Raw genomic sequence first — 19,268 nt, 5'->3', positions numbered from 1 at the left:
GGAGGTCACGCGTACTCATTTGTAAATAAGCATGTAAACATGGAATCATATTACAGCACAGACTTAAAAGATACAGCAGTTCAGCCTACTGAAAGTTTCCATGAAGGATATAAGTAAATAACTGTGTTTAACACTGTACAGCATGCAACAGTGAAATCCGCCATTACGCGAGATCACGCGTCCTTATTTGTAAACAATGCGAAAGTTTTTCAATCCAAAGCGTGCAGTCTGCTGAGGTTGCTTATGTAGGCTGAACTGCAAAAGCCATATTACATGATATCAAAAATTTAAATGAAGAGAAATGTATGGGGGTAATATTATGCCAATATTATTGAAAATGGACAGACTAAAAGTCACAAATAGATATTACAACTTGTAAACACAAAACGCAATCTACAAATAGATAAAAAATCCACAAACACAGTCCTCGTGATCCGCAAATGTAAAACAAGATCTACGAATCGTCTTTGTGATCCACAAATATAAAGCATGATTTACAAAAAGAAATCAGTGACTTGTACTTGAAAACCAGAATTTGAATGAATGTAAAGTGACTTCTTTGCAGACGAAGATCATTTTCTATTTGTAGATTGTGTCACATTTGTTTTCAGAATTCTGACACACTTGTTTCGCTTTTGTGACAAAATAATGCCATAATTGTTGAAAATGAAGAGACTACAATTTGTAAACCAGAAACAAATCTGTAAATAGGTTCTTAATCTGCAAACAAACTCCTCATGATCCGCAAATGTAAAACGAGATCTACAAATATATAAAAATCCACAAACAGACTCTTCATGACATACAAATATAAAATGCGATTTACAAATAGATTTAAAATCCGCAAACCAACTCTTTATGATTCACAAATAGAAATCATCGACTTGTACTTGACAACCAGAATTTAAATGAATGCAAAGTGATTTGTCTGCGCATGAGGGTCATTATTTGTTTGTAGATTGTGTTGCATTTGTTTTCAGAATTTTGGCACAACTGTTTTGCTGTTTTCCACTAAACAAATCTACAAATGCCCTCCTCACAATTTGCAAACAAACACAGTCTAATTTGTATTTTCCAACCATTGTAAAAAGACATTTTACACATTCTGTGCAAAGTTCAGCATGCAAGTGTTGAATCTGTGTTTGCATATCACAGGGCATTCACGGATCCTTTTACACACGTCTACAGATCTTTTTGGCACTATCTTTCCGCAGAGTTTGTCACTACGATCCACGCGTGTAGTCAGCCAATCAGGAGTATTGCTTCAAAGTGATGCCACGCCCCCTCAATAAGCTCTTTTCAAAATAAAAGCTGGGCTCACTGACATTTACCGCTGCCGGTGCCACAGCGCCGAAAGGCGGCCAGACCGGGTTATCGATATTATATTAATGATATGAAAGCATTTATGTATAGCATGGAAATATGTAGCAGTAACGTAAACTAGAACAACCCCTCGTTTAAGTTATGTGTGTGTGTGTGTGTGTGTGTGTGTGTGTGTTGTGATGTGTGAGAGTAAAGTTTGTGTCTTTGTTCTTTACAGGTTGATACATTGTAATATCACAGCTGAAGGTTGTGTTGCTCTGACTTCAGCTCTGAGATCAAACCATTCACGACTGACACATCTGGATCTGCGTAATAATAAACTAGGAGAAACAGGAGTGAAGCTGTTCACTGAAATAAGGAATGATCCAACTTGTAACCTGGAGAGATTAATGTGAGTAGGAATCATTTTACACACGACTTTTCAGAAGTTCAGACATTACCTATGGGTCAGGTTCCAGGTAGGGTTTGGATTATTCCAGGACTAGGCTTTAGTTATTTTAAAGTATTTAAGTAGTTTTTGTAAACATACCTTACAAAAACATTACTGGTGTGCATCTTGACAAAACAATGGCACTGATATATTTTAAGATAAGTCAGTGCAAGAATGTTTTAATTAAGTCTACCTCAACCATGCATTTTAGACTAGAATAAACCCTTTCCGGGAAACTACACCTATATATAAGTATGATGATGACAATTTTCAAAACCCCCAAAACTCAAAATGTATCGCATGACTAGACAGAGCAGACACTACCATTTACGAAGATACCAGGATTGTAAAAATCTGTTGAGTATTGAGAAAGTTATGATATTCTTAATATTAGAAATCAGAGGAAAAGTTATATATGGATGTCTATGGAATGTGTGTGACCGAAATGCTGCTTATCACATGTTTTTGCTTGTAACTTTCTCATTTTATCAGATATTTGCAAGAAATTTTAACAGAAGGTAGAATTTTGTCAGTACTTTCAAAATAAATTATAAACTTTTACTGTTTTAGTTGGAATGGGCATCAAACTTTAGTTGGAATGTGCATTAGCCCCATGGTAACCATTGTTTTAGAACGATTCCTGCAGTGGACGTTCTGACAGAATGTTCACTGTAGTTTATAAATAGATACGTGACTACCAAATTTCCGTGGTTTATTTAAATACCCTCGATTCCATAGATTAAGAGTACAATGTTTCAGTACCAAGATAAAATATATATATTTTGGTACCTTTCATTAGAGTCCAGAGCTTAGTGGAAGCACACCGCCCGGTTGAAACTGACACAAATGTTTAAACAGTTGCTGTGAATTAAAAACACCTCCGAGTTGAAAGTTAAAAATATCAAATGCTTCCGGTGGTCGGACTTGACCTATTTTTTGTCGTATTTAGTAAAAACATACTACAACCTTGCGAGAAGTGGATATTGCATGACACATGTTTAAAAGTACTGCGTGAGCTGAAAACAGATTCGACGCGCCTGCCTGCGATGTCAGCATTGCTACTATATACACCTATATTGAAAACGGATCTGGTGTTGTTGACTTAAATTTAGTGTATTAACAGGCTTCATATGTCTTTATGTTTGAAGAATATAAGATAAGCCGTTTAGTTTGAGATGTCTGATCTATGAGAATCGGAATATTTTCAGCTCTTACAATACTTTTCCTAAATTCAATTGCAGATTACAGAAGTAATGTTTATATGAGTTTCGTTGCAAAACGAGATAAATCCTTTTTTTTCATTGTTCAGAAATCTCGTTTTTTTTTGTTGTGCATTCCAATTAATATGAATTGAACTGCAGTTGGGTTGTTTTGATTTAAACCTTCATAACTTAAAAAAGTAGCACCATAAAACAAAATAACATGATAACATAATAATAAACATGTTTTGACAAAAATGTAAAAAAATGGATTTATCTCGTTTTGCAACGAAACTCTTCATATGCAGACCTGCCAACCTGTACGCATTTTGCGTAGCAGGTACTCATTTTGACCTCAAAGTACGGTGGTACGATTTGTCACTCTAAACTACGCAAAAACCTGATGACGCCCTTTGCCGCGGAAAGTACTCAAAAGAAGCAACAGAAAAAAGAAAATATGTCCAATTATAGCACTGGGCTCATCCACCACAGAAAGTGGGGATGATTGACAAGTCGTATGGCCAATCAGTAACAAGAGTCTGCTATCGATGGAATCACAAAATCCAGGGTGATCTCCTTCCTCCGCCCGCAGTTTCTGACCATCTTTTTCAACGGAGAGTCAAGACGTCTGACCCGCTAAGGTAAACTGGTCAGGGTGGATGTGCAAATAATGAAATAATGCATTAGCTTAATCCTATGAAGTCGACGGTCGTGCGGGCTCCATTTCATAACGTGCACTTGACCGCAAGATGCGCTAACTTTACTTCTGATTTGTAAATGGGCATCATTTATAATTGAGCGCTTACGAAAAAGTACAATGATTTTACCATGGGGCAGGTCATCCAGTTTTAGTCAAATAAAAACGGAAAGTTCACTCTCAGTGAAGGAAATCCACCTGACATCCGAGTGAAGCGGATTAAATGCGTTCTGAAATAACCCAGATAGAATTTTGTTCCGGCCCAGCTCCAGCCCACACAACCAGTTTTTCCTCAGCCCACATATAACGAAGAATGACGGCCCTACAGTGGCCCAGTTCTGAATTACAGACAAGGCCCACACATGGGCCATAACTGGCCCATGTCTCTGCCAGATAATAGCCCATAATCGGCCCAAACCTGGGCTAGAACAGGTTCTAACATCGGTACCAGTTCTCAGCCATAAGTCAACCATATTAAAACCAGCATTTAACCACAACTTCCATAACTGAGCCATAACTCAGCCTAATCTTGCCCAAATTATATTAATAAATAAATCACACGAAAAATTACTTTCAAATTGTTTGCCTTTTTATTAATCAATAACACACAAGTCAATATAACACTACAACATTGTATGTGTTAAAACTCTTCTAGTATAAACTGCCAGCAATAAACAAAAATACTAGTTTGTTCAAATACATTATTGGAATGAATCTAACACCAACAACTTAAATTACAAAGCAATTTCATCTTTAGTAAACAAACAAAAGTTTAGAACAAACTGATAATAAAAAAACCTTTGTGACAGTTACATTGTTGTGTGAAACGTAGTTTGCCCCAAATTACCAGCTATACACAAATACAGAAGTTTTCATTGTATCTAACATATTAGCATGAATTGAAAATGAATTACCAAATACAAGTTTAAACCAAACTGAACTTAAAAGTTAGTTAATTAGAAACTTCATGTGTATTTGGAACCAACTCTACAGCCAGCCAGCAAAGATACAAGTTTCAGTTAAAGTATTAGCATGAATCTAACTTAGGTAATTTCAAATAAAAGTAAAAATGAAAACAATACAATTAATAAAATGAAAAAAAAATCAAACACTTATAATAATCTAGGTGTATGAGAAAGTGTTCCTATTCAGGATTGTCCCCAACAAGAAGTACTGCTTTCCAGCTTCTCTTTTCTTCTTAGCTCCTCTTTCCATAGATGTAAACATTACAGCAGCCCACTGTTATATAAAAGAAAACAGATGCAAATCAATAATTGTTATGAAGCAAAAGCCATATTATAAATAATTAAAAGCATAATGATATACTTTTAAATAAACAGTTTGATAGAGAATTAGAAGAGTAACCTTTTAGGATGAACTGCTTCTGTTTTCTTCCTCAAGTTGCTTTGGATGAAAATGTCTGCGTTGAATGTCTAAAAAAAATGAAACATAGCTTGGACCTTAAAGAGGTACTTTTCATTTAGATACAAAGCAAATGAGATATGTTCTAAGCATGTACTTAAAATATATTATATTAGGAATATCCCCATTATTATTTACCAAGAAAATTAAGTCAAATCAATATAAATGAAAAAGGAGTGAGTAAACAACAATTTATGAGAAGAACCATATACTGCACGACTTCTAAGGTCTTCACAATTGCTGTCATACTTTATCCACCTATGAGAAATTCAGCTTTGCAAATATAATTCTAAAGATTTGTCAAGTATTGATTTTGGAAGCAAACAAATTAACATTAAATTAAATGGTGGCCCTGATGTACTATCACTAACCTGAATGTCACCTCCTCCTGTCCTGTCAGCATCATTGTCCCACCTCTTTACCTGAAGCAAACACAGCAGATAATTAACAGAAAATAAGTTCACAGTATTCCATATATTAAAAATATTTGTATTTTTACCATTTTTCTTTGTATTCAACAATGCAATTCGGGTAACTAAAGTAATGTTAGGCTATTGTCAGTTCTTACTCACCTAATGAATGAAACCACTGTCCAGCTCTCTGAATTTATCAGCTTTCACTGAAATCACAATGTGAATATTTAGCCATATCAAAGAGTATAGAAGCCCAAGAGGCGAAACTCAATAGAACGCTCCATAGCAACAGTTGCCCCCATGACGTGACGGCGCGGCCGCCATTATGGACTGAAAACTGAAGGAAAACGCCGAAAAATAATGAGAGTCAATGGCACTGAACCAACTTAACATAACAAAAACTTGGCATAACTTATTTTTTTTTCTGGTCGTCATATCTAAATACGAAAACAACGTGGTTATGCATGGCCTAATTGTCCTTAGGAAAATAGTATTTTGAGACAAAATATTACTATAGAAGTACGAAAAGACTACTATAGAAATACTACAGCGGCTCTAGGATATTAGGCCCTATAGAGGTATTACAGAACATAACATACTTCTGTGATGTTCTAATACCTCTATAATGTTTTGGAGCTGCTATAGTGTTTCTATAGTACTCTTATCGTACTTCTATAGTATGTCCCAAATTACTATAGTATTCCTATAAGATTACTATACTATTTTGTCCAAAAATACTATAAGATTATTTTTCGTAAGGGTATGTCCCCCACCGAATCGGCTTCATTAGCCTACCATTTACGCTTTGCAAAGATACAAATATAAAATTACTGCAAACCTTTAATCTATCAATATTTATGTTATATTATGCATTTTCCTTGTTATATGAATAACAGAAATTCATGAAATAATATATAGGCAGACACACAGTAATAAGATATTTATTCAAATGTTGATTTTGAAATGAGTGAACATCACCATATATATGATTTGGAAAAATAAATAAATGAAATTATAAATGAACATTTCTTAAGAGTTAATCTTTTACATAGAATATCACAAAAATATTAACAAGTTTCTGGTGGACTGATAATTTTTGCAATTTATTGCAGAACACTGCTTGCGTTTTAACCACTTGCTCATCTTCACAGTTGTGAGGCGCGCTAACGTTTTCAGCAGCTTACAGTCCATAATGGCGGCCGTGGCTCCGCAGCGCCATCTGCAGACTGTTACCCATAACACAACAGAGTTTCGCATCTTGGGCTTCTATACTCTTTGGCCATATAGAGCAATCTTTTGATATATAAACACAAAGATGCAAACATGAGCCTCAATATTTAATTTACCTTAATGTGTCTATTGGAATATACAGCCCATCATCCTTCTTTTGTCCCACTCTTCAGAGTCTTCAAGTCTTGATGAACACAGACCTGATACACTTTCACAAAAAAATAAAATTAAACATTACAGAAATACATTTTAAATATATATATTTTTAAATAAATGTTCTTCTAACATCAGGAAGACCAGATAACCAAGCTCGATTACTTCATTATAATATGATCACAGTAATTCTTAACCTGATAGAAAACAGCTAATTTAATATCAATTTATGTCACACGGACAATATAATGCATTACATTACACATGAATCACGTAAACGTTTGCATCCCTTTATACGTTTGTTAGACATTTAGGGGCTGTTTCCCGGCATTAGTTTAATTAGGAAAATAACTAGTTTTAACAAACATGCCTTACTAAAAACATTACCTGTGTGCATTTTGAGGTAAAACAAAGGGCATTGATGTATTTTAAGATATATGTCAGTGCAAGAAGTTGTTTTCAGTTTGGAGAGCTCTTAAAAGTGTTTAAGTCTAGGACTAGTCTAATCCCTGTCCGGGAAACCGCCCCATAAACAAAAACATTTTTATGATTGAAAAAGTTTAAATATTTAAGTTCAGGTACTTACTAGTTATCTTTCATCCTTCTGCCTTTGACATCTGTGTCCGTTATGATTGATTGACGCGGCGTAACTGACTGTTACTCCTGTCCTGACGGTAACCCCGCCTATTGGTTAATTTGATTGGCCGCCGCTCGGCTTGCGTTAACAGGAAAGCTCGTCTGCTGTTTTGTGATTGGCCAGTGGCATTTGCATTTTTTAATTTGATTGGCCATCTCAATAATTTCTGACAAGGTGTTCGAAGAAGTGCTGCGTTGCAGGAACTGACAAACGGATGACGTTAAAATACCGCGAGAGCGATTTGAAATCAAAATCCTGCCCATGATCATTCCATTCGCTCTCGCAGTACTTTGATGTCATCCGCGTGTAGGTTCCTGTTGCACTGCATAAATAAACTGTGCATCCTAAACGTAACGCGAAGGTTAACTGGCACAAAGATTTGATCTTTTTTAACCCTTCGGCAGGCAAAAGCACAGTGAAACATATCGTGTATTTCTACAGTATCTAACATCTGATTGTACACAATGATAGGTTTACTTAGTCATTGTAGTCAGAAATCTTCAGCAGGAATAAACTTCTGCTACAATGAAATCGAACAAAGTTTAAATTGAATCGATCCATTGTGCTTCTCAAAGCAACTTTATCAAAACTTTTAAATTCAGAAAAAAATCTGGACGTTCAGGGTCATTTGAACAAAATAATCTTGACCCATGATCTGAAGGCATGGTTATGTGATTAAAATGTAGACAAACATTATTTTTTCCAATATTAACTTCTTTTAATACAAAACTAACATTTTATTTAATGAAGGTTAAATTAACATTAAGATTAAAAAAATCCTTCAATTCGTATAATTTTTTATTATAAAACACAGTATTTCAAATGTGGCTTACAATCACTAGACTGATCTGGGCCACAATCACTACACTGATCTGGGCCACATACCTCCCACCCACAACTGGCCCAAATGTTATCTGCCATAATGGATCCAGTGCCATCATTGCCACACCTGGCCCATACTTGGCTGACATGTTGCATGCCGTTGCCAGCAGCAGTTAACTTAAAACATGTAATTCAGTCATAGTTTACATAACAGAACAGACCATCCAAACATTTATGAGTTTCTTTATTGTGTGATACACAAGTTATTTTAAAGAGTGTTGATAACCACAGTGACTGGTCCCCACTCCATTGTATTTTTTGCTAGTCAGGGAAAAACAAAAAAAAATTCTCAATTTTTTTTGTGTGTGTTTCACTCAAGAAAGAAATCATGAAGGTTAGACACAATATGAGGGTCAGTAAATGATAACAGAATGTCATTTGTGGGTTAACCATCTCCCACTATTTAACAGTAATATCACTTTTAACAAATTTGTGCAGACATGCTAAACTTAGGAGAATACAGTATTTAACATTAATAATGTTATTAATCACCATGTATGGCAAATTGACTTAAACATGATTTTATACACATTTATAATTATTTTTAAAGCAGATTATGGCAGGATGGGGAAAAAGTGAGTGCAATGTGCAGCATGTTACGTTGAAAGTTACCAAGAGGTGTGTGAGCGTGCATGTGCGCGTGCATGTGTTAAATTATATGTTAAAAACCCGTGTTCTGTCCTTTCGGCCGATGCTACTGTACTCAAAAAAAATTCCAAGGTTGGCAGGTCTGCATATGTACACATAGCAGATTCATCTGATTCAAATGATGATTTGTTTAAAGTTCACACAGAGCCTAAATCCATTTAAAAGTTACTGTCCATTACATTTCAAACATTAGTTGATGCCTGCAAACTAACTTAAACACACAATGAACAATGTATTTGTATTAACATTAACAAATATTAAAAGATGGTGTACGTATGTTTTTGACTGTACTAATTTAGGAAGCATGCAAAGTTCACATACCTGTTTCTTCTTAAAGGTGACCAAGAATGTAAAACCGTATTTACCTTGTCATAGCTGAAGTATTAGAGCTCTGTTTATGGTAATGACATATCGCGAGCCTTAAACAGTAATGTTTCATCATTCTTATGTAAATCTCGTGTATTTAAAAGTCCACCGAAAAACAGGCCAATCTCAACATAACACCGACGGTGACGTAACCGTCGAGATGTTCGCCCCAACATTTCTATATACCCGCCAATATTCTAGGCCAGCTGAACGTAAACAGCAGAATCATTGGAAGTTTTGCAGGTATTGAGAAGAAACAACCAAGGGGGAAAATGGCAGGTCATGGATATAAATGTTATGTTCCAGTCACAACCAGATACCAGAGCAATCTAAAGTTGTTAGTTTACTCTGGCCATTTCACCGCAGACCGTTTTTCAAACCTGTGACAAAATAAAGCAGGCTTTGCTCAGCGCTTGATTCTGAAAAAGTGGGCAACATGGCCATTACAACCCTTACCACAAACCATAAGTAGTGATTTTATTACTGTTGATTTCGGTTTAAATTTATAATTGCTTAGTCATCATCATCATTTAGTTTTATTTGAGCATCTAATACATAAAATCAACATAATAACAAATTTCATTACAATACAAGTAAAAAAAAGAAAGACAAAAAAGAGAGAAATAAAGAAAAAATAGAAATGATGCTCAAAAGGGGTTGGTAGAAGCTTAAGCTTATTAACACCTACCCCCTTTTATACCATTAAGCCGCAATTACATTTATTAACCAATAAGACAGTCGTCACATGTTTATGCTATCCTGTTCCAGTGACTGTACAATCAACAATAAGCAAACAACATTGGCGATAATTTACTGTGTTGTCGAGATCTAACGCAAAATGCATCTGTGGTAAAGTTAAACCTTAGCTATCGTTAACTACCAAACTAAATGGCATAGATTGTATGACGACCTATTTAAACGGATGTTTATATTCATTAATACCTTTGGTTTCATATAATTCTACTAAATACTAACTGAAGTGCGCGTGTTTGTGTCATTCACCTTAAACTTAACATTAGGAAGTTTTCCCTGAACTCCATCAACACGACTCGCTGACAGCAGTCTGCCTTCATCCAGAAACAGCTCAAATAACGCGACAGCAGCGTATCAAATCCTTAAAGGCACACAGCTGAAGTTTTTGGCCACTAGGGGGTGCTAGACATGTATTTTTCACGTCTACCTCCCCTAGAGGCCACAAGCCCCGCAGCACTGTCGCAAAGGAAAAGAAAATAACTCTTTAGGTCATAAAGTGTGCCTTCCAGCATGTCATGAATATAATTTCATGGGTTTTATTTTATTTAAAATGCCAAAAGATCGCGTAGCTCACGTTTTCAAGCCAGTTATACCGGTGGTCGCTTGATTAAAGTTTATATAAAAAAAATGCCTTAAAGGGGAATCTAACCCGGATCACCAGTGTCGTAGGTCCATGACGCTACCTCGGCGCCACAGTGTTAAGCAATATAAGTGTCTCTCTACACTCTACAAGTAGCCTCCAGCAGTATTCACGTAAAAAAAACTGTTCGGGAGCCAGACAAGACTTAAGTTATATATGCAAGCAATATAACATTACTTACTAGTCCAAAGGCATGACGGCCAAATCAGCATCGGTCAGGAACCCCTCCTCCTTTAGTTCACGCGAGTCAAACGCTGGCCCAATATTGATCCTCGTCCTTCTTTTTACTCTGTAACTCTCCACTTTTCTCTTTCTGGTCTCCTCCGATAAAACCTTGGGTTTCTTTTTCTTAGTTGCTGTTCGGCCATGACAAAAACATCAGGAAAATAAATAGTTGCGCTCTCACGTCCAAATTTGAGGAAGTGGAGGAAGTGACGTATGCCATAAAGCAGATTTTTTTAGTTTTCTTTTTGTGCCGTATCTACGAGGTCCTCATTTGTGCTCTGTATTGGACTATGTGTGAATAATGAGAAAATAAAAACTGCATGTAAACAGGAGTCGAGAGGTTAGGTCCAGTCATGTAAACATCTTGTGATTAAGATGGTGACATGTCGTGATCCCCTTGGGAAACAGCCAACCAGAGCGCAGCTCATTATTATTATTCATGAGTCATGACCCTACCAAATAAGGTGATAACAGACCTTTTCATTTTGAGGACAAATGTTAGGGTTGTAAATGGACATGTAAAACCATCTCTGGATAATTTTTTCACCTAAAAAAGCCACATACCTTATATTTAGATATCAAAGAACAATGTAACATAATTTCAATCCATTCTTGGTCACCTTTAAAACAATGCTATAGTTGGTTATATTACTTTAAAATCTGTTCTATGTCAGAATTCCTGCTTTTGTTTTGGTGTATGTGATCTTGCCCACTGCCAGTTTACACAGTAGTGTATTTTCACAGCCTTGGTGCCAGTTAGCTAGAGTTCTCAACGGGCCTGAATATTACAGCCCGACCCGGTCCGTCGCTTTTAACGCCCGGACCCGATATAACTCGACACATCAACATTGATTTTTCTGCGGCTACCTCTCCTGTAGTAGCGAAAGTGAATTCACTGCCCCCACCCCTCTCGGTGATGCACGTTGCTTGCAGCAGCCAGTTTTTGTTTATGGTGAACAGCAGCAATGATTAATACATTTATTTCACTGAGGGGAAAAGATTAAGCCCTAGGTCCGACCTGACTCATTTGCTTATATTTTTGACCCGAACTGGGCCTGAATCCGTGGGACCCAACCCGTTGAGAACTCTACAGTTAGCAACAATCACAGCTTATAGACCTTTTGCATGTTTGCAAACAGAGATGACATTGAAAATCACAGCTCAGCAGTAGCGCTGTGAAGTGTTTTAGCATTTCACTGTGATTTTTATGGATCTAATGTTCTGTCAAAGTCTGTTTCTCTATGTTTTCCTTTAGTGTGATGTTTCTTATAGCGTTTTCATCACGGTACATTTATTTTTTAGAAAAATAAAACATTTAAATGGCTTGGGTACTGTTGTGTGTGTGTGTGTGTGTGTGTGTGTGTGTGTGTGTGTATGTGTATGTGTGTGTGTGTGTGTGTGTGTGTGTGTGTATGTTTATACACAGGGCGTGTGACGCGTCAGTGCAGCAGTGTTGAAGTAGTTGTGCTGGTAGGTCTTGTAGTTCTGTTTGCTACTTTCTGCTTTCAGCTGCTGCCATCGGATAGCCCCTTGTTTTTTTATCAGGGGCGAAAAGTGGATCCGAGTGGGTAAGTCTCCTCAGCCGGTACATAGCCTCTCCACTGCCATGATCTTGTTCACGCCTCCTTGCGGCACACATAGTAACTGGTGCCTCACGGTTCCAGGCTAAGTTGAACGGGATCTCGGAGCAGCAGTGGGCCCCAGAGACGTGGTATGCAGGCCTATCGGATAATAGAAATGCCCTGCTGCCCGTCAACCACTGTCCCAGCTATGGGCAAATAGCCCCAGCTATGGGTAAATAGTAGGACCTCAACGGCGGCACAGGCGGAAGTTGTGTGTTGCAAGAACCACCATAACGGCTGGGAAGGCGGATGAAGGCAAACCCACGGCCACGTGGGTTAACTCGGGAGAGTACAGTGGCTAGGGGAGTAAACCCTAGGTCGTCATGGGATCCCTCATGCCACTGAAGGTTCATCTGGTAGGAGTGAAGATGGTGGGAGTGAGGTCTGCGCAGCCTCACACTCACCTTAATCCTTACCTATGCGCAAGCTTCTTGCTCTTCCCCCTCTCCCCCCTCATTAAAGTCCTGTGGCGAAGTGGAATGGTGGTGAGCACAGGCCAATGATATGGCTGGGAGTGTCTACCCAAACCATGCACACAGGCGGCAATGGAGTGAAGGTCGCTAGGACTGCGGGATGGAGCAGCACGTCTTTTCGGCAGCTTCCACTGCGACTGAGCAGCTCCACACTGTTCACCCGTGATGGGGAAGGACCTGGAAAAGGTGGTCCAAAAATTGTCTGCTCCCACACTCCGGACGGTAAACCGCAACAGTCGGAGCATCCCCTCTTGCGGTCGAAAAATCAAAGTAAAAAAGAAATGAAGTATTGCTTCTTGGAACGTTCATACACTGCTGGACCTGACAGAAACTCCTGACAGACCCCACCGCCGGACACCACTGGTGGCCCTGGAGCTCGCAAGATATAACATCGACATTGCAGCTCTCAGCGAGACGAGACTACATGGGGAGGACTCCTTGACAGAGGTTGGTGCTGGGTACACCTTCTTTTGGAAGGGGGTCCCTGAATGCACTCATCGTAATCGTGGAGTTGGTTTTGCTGTGAAGTCTAAACTGCTGCAACGCATTCCAGAAACCCCTATCGGCATCAATGAAAGATTGATGATATGGCGCATTCCCCTGGCAAAAGAACGTTTCGCAACTCTTATCAGTGCATACGCTCCTACTTTTGATGCCGAGTACAACATCAATGAGGATTTCTACAGCGCTCTTGATGCCATCCTACAGAAAATCCCGGCTACGGATAGACTCATATTCATGGGAGATTTCAATGCTAGAGTGGGCACGGAGCATTTGGCATGGAATAAAGTCATCGGCCAGCATGGTGTGGGGAAAATGAACCGCAATGGGCTTAGACTCCTCTCCCTCTGTGCAGAGCACCAGCTGGTCATTACTAACACCATTTTCCAGATGAAGAACAGGCTCAAGACCACCTGGCAGCATCCCCTCTTAAAACATTGGCATCTCCTTGACTACGTGATTGTCCTTCAAAAGTACAGATGAGATGTCCTTATCACAAGTGTCATGCGTGGAGTTGAGTGCTGGACTGACCACTCCATGGTCAGATCCAAACTACTTATAAGTATTCAACCTCGTGGTCTGAGAAAAGCTCCCAACAAGAAACTAAACTGCACAGCCCTGAACAGCCTTACCACCAAAGACAACCTCCAGCGACTCCTTGCTGAAAACCTTAACATGATCCCGGAGGAATCAGCTGACTGGCCGGTGTTACGCCAGGCTATTTACAACGCTGCCTCGGAGGCGCTTGGCCAATCAAGGAAACATCACCAGGACTGGTTTGACTGTAACTCATTGGAACTAAAGTCACTTCTACAAACCAAGCATGAAGCTCATAAAGCTCTCCTGTCCTGCCCTGGATCCCCCACCCACATATCCAACTTCACTGCTGCAAGGGCAGAAACCCAGCGAGCACTCCAGACTATGAAGAACAGCGGTAGGGTGCAAAAGGCACAAGAAATCCAGAAGCTGGCTGACTGCAACAACAAGGCTTTTACGATGCCATAAAAACATTGTATGACCCCAGGAAGCGGACGATGGCCCCAATTCGATCAGCTGGTGGGTTTACACTTTTCAAGGACCGCCGCAAGATTCTTGCTCGATGGGTAACTCACTTTGAGAGCCTCTTCAATCATACCAACCCTCTTGACCTACATATACTGGATAATCTGCCAGACTTGCCACCAATCATGCACCTGGACACTTCACCACTACTCAGAACTACAGCAAGCTATTTCAGGGCTAAAGAACAACAAAAGCGCTGGACCTGATGGAATCCCTGCAGAGGTTTTTAAACCTGGAGGATATATCCTCCTGTGTCGACTGCATCTCCTAGTTCAAAACATCTGGGAACATGGGACACTCCCACAGGACTGGAAGGATGCTAATATTGTTGTCATTTACAAGCAGAAAGGAGACATAGCAGTCTGTGGCAACAGCCGTGGGATTTCTCTCCTCTCCATCGCAGGGAAAGTACTGGCCAAGATTATGCTCAGCAGACTGGTTAAGTACATCTCGGAGGCTGTGCTTCCGGAATCGCAGTGTGGCTTCCGGAAGGCCAGGTCCATGATAGACATGGTTTTTGTCTTGAGGCAGCTGCTGGAGAAGAGCCGAGAACATCACAAAGACCTTTACGTAGCCTTCATCGACCTCAGCAAAGCCTTTGACACCATCAATCGTAAGTTACTCTGGAAACACCTCTCCAAAATTGGGGTACCACTCAAGTTTCTCAGCATCCTACAACAGTTGCACAACGGGATGCAAGCCAGAGTACTCATGGGAGAACTTCAGTCAGAGTCTTTCGGGGTTAATGTTGGGGTGAAGCAAGGCTGTGTCTTGGCTCCGATGCTCTTTAACATCCTTCTCTCCGCCATCACGTGCCTCTTCCACTGTGCCATGAGTAATGAAGATGGTGTTCATGTGGAATATCGACTTGAAGGTAGCCTTTTCAACATCCGTTGGCTACAAGCCCACACAAAGACAACAATCCGCCAGATCTGTGAGCTTCAGTATGCTGATGATTGTGCAGTCTTAGCCCACAGCCCGGAGTCTATGCAGCATGCCCTTAACACAATATCCAGTCCGTACCAATCTTTTGGCCTACAGGTTAACACCCAAAAAACCGAGGTCATGTTCTACCTCACCACCCCTGTCCCTACACCCCCCAGTTTCAACATAAATGGTGTTTCACTTAAATCAGTGGATCACTTTACCTACCTCGGTTCCATTTTGTCATCATGTAGCTCCCTAGACATAGAAATACACACTCGGATAAATAAAGCCTCATCCTCTTTTGGACGCCTACGCAGCAGGGTTTTTGAAAACCGTAACCTAAAGGTTAGTACCAAGGTTGCTGTCTACAACGCATTATGTCTCTCCACTCTGCTTTATGGAGCAGAGTCATGGACCCCATATCGCCGGCACATCATTAACCTAGAGGCGTTTCATCCTTTGTCATGGCAAGATCGAATCCCCCATACAGTCATCCTCAGCAATACTGACTCAATCTGTATGGAAGCAGCTGTGGCCAAAAAACATCTGCGTTGGATACGGCACACCATATGCATGCCTGAACACCACCTGCCTCGCCAAGTTCTCTATAGTCAACTAATGGGTGCGAAGTGCTCTGCTGGAGGGCAAAAGTGGCGCTTTAAGGACTATACTAGAGATCTCCTAAAGCGAGCGAACATATCCCTCACGCAGCTCGAATCTTTGGCACTCGATAGAACAGCTTGGCAGGGCACCTGTGCCACTGCGATTTCTCGAATCCATCAAATCAACCAAGACCAACGATCCAAGAGACGAATCAAGAGACATCAACAGGCGGCTGGCACCCCCCTGGTATCTGGTTACACCTGCTCCATGAGTGACGGATGGCCGAATTCACTGACAGACACTGGTGATAAAATATAATTATGTCAAAAAGACCGAAGCCATCTGATGCCCAGGGAAGAAAAAAGAAGAGAAGAGGAAGAAAAACGTGTAAAAGACAGAGGTAGGTAATGACATCTTGATGTATGATCAGTTTATCTATGTTGCATTAAGCCTCAATCTATTTCTCCATTTTAGATTGCACCCCTGATCTGAGTCATAAAGAACAGCTCTCTGTGGTTGTCAGGATTGTTTCACTTGAAGCAGAATTTCCACAAATTAAAGAACATTTCATGGGCTTTCTTGTGGCAGAGGAGTCAACCGGGAAAAGTTTGTCTGCTCTCATCCTCAAAAGACTAGAGGAGCTGAACATCTCCTTTGAGGACTGCAGAGGACAATCCTACGATAATGGTGCCAACATGAAGGGAAAGAATAAAGTTGTTCAGGCTAGGCTGCTTCAACTGAACTCAAGGGCCTTTTTTGTTCCATGTGGTGCCCACTCCTTAAATTTGGTGGTAGCTGATGCTGCTTAGAGCTCACCAGATGCCATTGGCTACTTTGGATATGTAGCAAAATTGTTCAAACTCTTCTCAGCTTCCACCCATAGATGGTATATCCTCATGAAACACGTCAAAACCACCCTGAAATCATGGTCAGAGACCAGGTGGGAAAGCAGGATAGACAGCATGCAGGCAGTAAGGTACCAGGCTGGGCAAGTCAGAGAGGCTCTTCTGGGGGTAAGGGAAACTAATCAAGACCTTGTTGTGAAAGTTGAAGCCCAGTCTTTGGCTGAGGAGATTGAATCCTTCCGCTTCTCTATTTGCACAGTCATTTGGTATGATATTCTCAACAAGATCCAGCATGTGAGTAAACAGATGCAATCACCATCCATGCAGCTAGATGTGGCAGTTGACATGCTGAAAAAAACAGAGACTCTTGCCGGCTACAGAAATACTGGATTTTCTAGTGCACAGGCAACAGCAAAGGAAATGTGTGATGAGATGAACGTGGAAGCTGTAATCAAACAAAAGCGGTTGAGAACCACAAAAAGGCACTTTGGTTACGAGGGTCCAGATGAGCCTATTGGTGATGCACTTAAAAAATTGGAAACAAATTTTTTTAATGTAGTCGTGGATACAGCCCTCTCTTCACTAAATATGAGATTACAGACCCTGGGGGAGGTGAATGACAAATTTGGGGTTCTCCTCAACTTTCCCAACATGTCCAAAGAAGAGTTGTTAGAGCACTGTCAAACCCTGAGCACAGCTTTAAGCCATGATGGACAGCTAGACATTGATAGCAGAGAACTTGTATTAGAAATGCAAAACTTTCCACATCTGCCATCAAAAATATGACAAATATTGAGCTCCTGACTTTCCTGCACAGGAAGAAGCTCATGGAAATTTACCCCAACATGTGGGTTGCTCTCAGAATCTCTGCCACTCTACCTGTGAGAATCGCTGCTGCTGATTAAAAACTACCTGAGATCTACAATGGCTCAAGAACGTCTCAGTGGACTTTCATTAATTAGCATAAATCATGTGGTCTCACAACAGCTGTCTTATGATGATATCATAGATGACTTTGCTGCTAGAAAGGCAAGGCGAATAAGGCTGTAAAACATTTTGCATAGTGCATTCAAGTTCATGTATAAGTATTTATTTTTTGTGCAACGCTCTTATTTATAATTTTTGGGATGTTACATATGCTGTGAGAAAGGCAAGGAAAGCTAGGTTTCTGTAATATAGTTTTGTTCTGCTATAACATAATATAATATAAACATATTTATGTTGTATCTATAATACTGTGTGTGCGTGCGTGCGTGCGTGTCCAAAAAGAAATTAAAAATAAAGAAAACAAGACAAAGCTGTGCAGTTTGTTTCCGTGTAAGTTTATGAACAAAATGATCGGAAAACAATTTTCTGTGATTCCAGGGGCACCAGGTGAAATCTTGCCTATAGCAAATTGGCCAGGGCCGGCACTGGTAAATCGTAAATTATTGTAATGCTTATGACTTGCGAATGTAATGCTTAGTTAACTGAAATAAACCAGACTTGATGACATATGCAGTAGGGATGTTAAGCAATGACCGTTTGGCCGATGGTTGACCGTATTAACGTTAACTGGTCAAAGTTGTCGGTAAAAAAAGTGATCTCTAAATTAGGCTATTATAGACAGTGGACTAAACACTACTACAGTTAGTCATCTCTTTCCAAGATCTTTTTGTGTGAAGTGAACAAATCCCTCACACTCAGTTTTTTCATAACTCGCCTGTTTGTACTTAATAAAACAATAAAAGACATTTGGGGCAAGGTCACTGCATTTGGTTTCGAAGCTCACAAGGTTTGCGAAAAGTAAATGCTACAGGCAATTTTTTGGTAAATACGTTCATTCGAATATTAAATAAAATACTGCAATAAAATAATTACAATGAAAGTCTCTCCTGATTGTTTTCCAAATTATTAACATTTACGTCTTTTAGGCTAACAAGTGCCGATTAAGTTTTGTTTTTGTAAATCCTGAGACATGATTTTTACCACTTAATTAAGTTTTGCTTTGTAGAAAGCATTTCTTTCAAGTGAATTTCATTTTGTATCAATTGTATCTTAATTTTAATAAATGTTTCATCAACCAATTGCATGTATTTAATAAATAAAAAGCAAATATAGCAGAGAATATAATAACCGCATTGTTAACTAGAACCATGCACCTCATCATAAATGAATAAAACTCATCGTATGCCTATATGCCTCATACATTAGGATTAAATATCTTTGCTGCATTTG

At 39.4% G+C, this 19,268-nt stretch overlaps 1 protein-coding gene and 1 long non-coding RNA gene across 8 annotated transcripts in view; one reads left to right on the top strand and one right to left on the bottom strand.

Moving 5' to 3' along the window:
• LOC129438607 (uncharacterized) overlaps window positions 1-19,268 on the top strand; it is a 247,281-nt gene that overhangs the window by 223,513 nt on the left and 4,500 nt on the right. For all 6 annotated transcript variants that reach the window (XM_073862949.1, XM_073862948.1, XM_073862945.1 and 3 more), the window contains one exon: window positions 1,541-1,714. In XM_073862949.1, the coding sequence (XP_073719050.1) occupies window positions 1,541-1,714 (174 nt within the window). The remainder of the gene's footprint in view (window positions 1-1,540; window positions 1,715-19,268) is intronic.
• Window positions 3,006-6,851, bottom strand: LOC141361507 (uncharacterized). 2 transcript variants are annotated; one of them, XR_012367615.1, is made up of 5 exons: window positions 5,644-6,014; window positions 5,443-5,493; window positions 5,015-5,082; window positions 4,131-4,888; window positions 3,006-4,067 (listed from the first exon to the last, which is right to left on the bottom strand). It is a non-coding gene; the product is annotated as an uncharacterized lncRNA (long non-coding RNA). The 2 variants fall into 2 exon arrangements; XR_012367616.1 differs by lacking the exons at window positions 3,006-4,067; window positions 5,644-6,014 and adding an exon at window positions 6,831-6,851 and having other exon boundaries at window positions 4,221-4,888; window positions 5,015-5,493.

The sequence above is a fragment of the Misgurnus anguillicaudatus genome, chromosome 24 (genome assembly GCF_027580225.2).
Source record: "Misgurnus anguillicaudatus chromosome 24, ASM2758022v2, whole genome shotgun sequence".
Lineage (NCBI taxonomy): Eukaryota > Metazoa > Chordata > Actinopteri > Cypriniformes > Cobitidae > Misgurnus > Misgurnus anguillicaudatus.
Note: the sequence above shows the minus strand (reverse complement) of the source record. Positions and strands in the feature narration are given on the sequence as shown.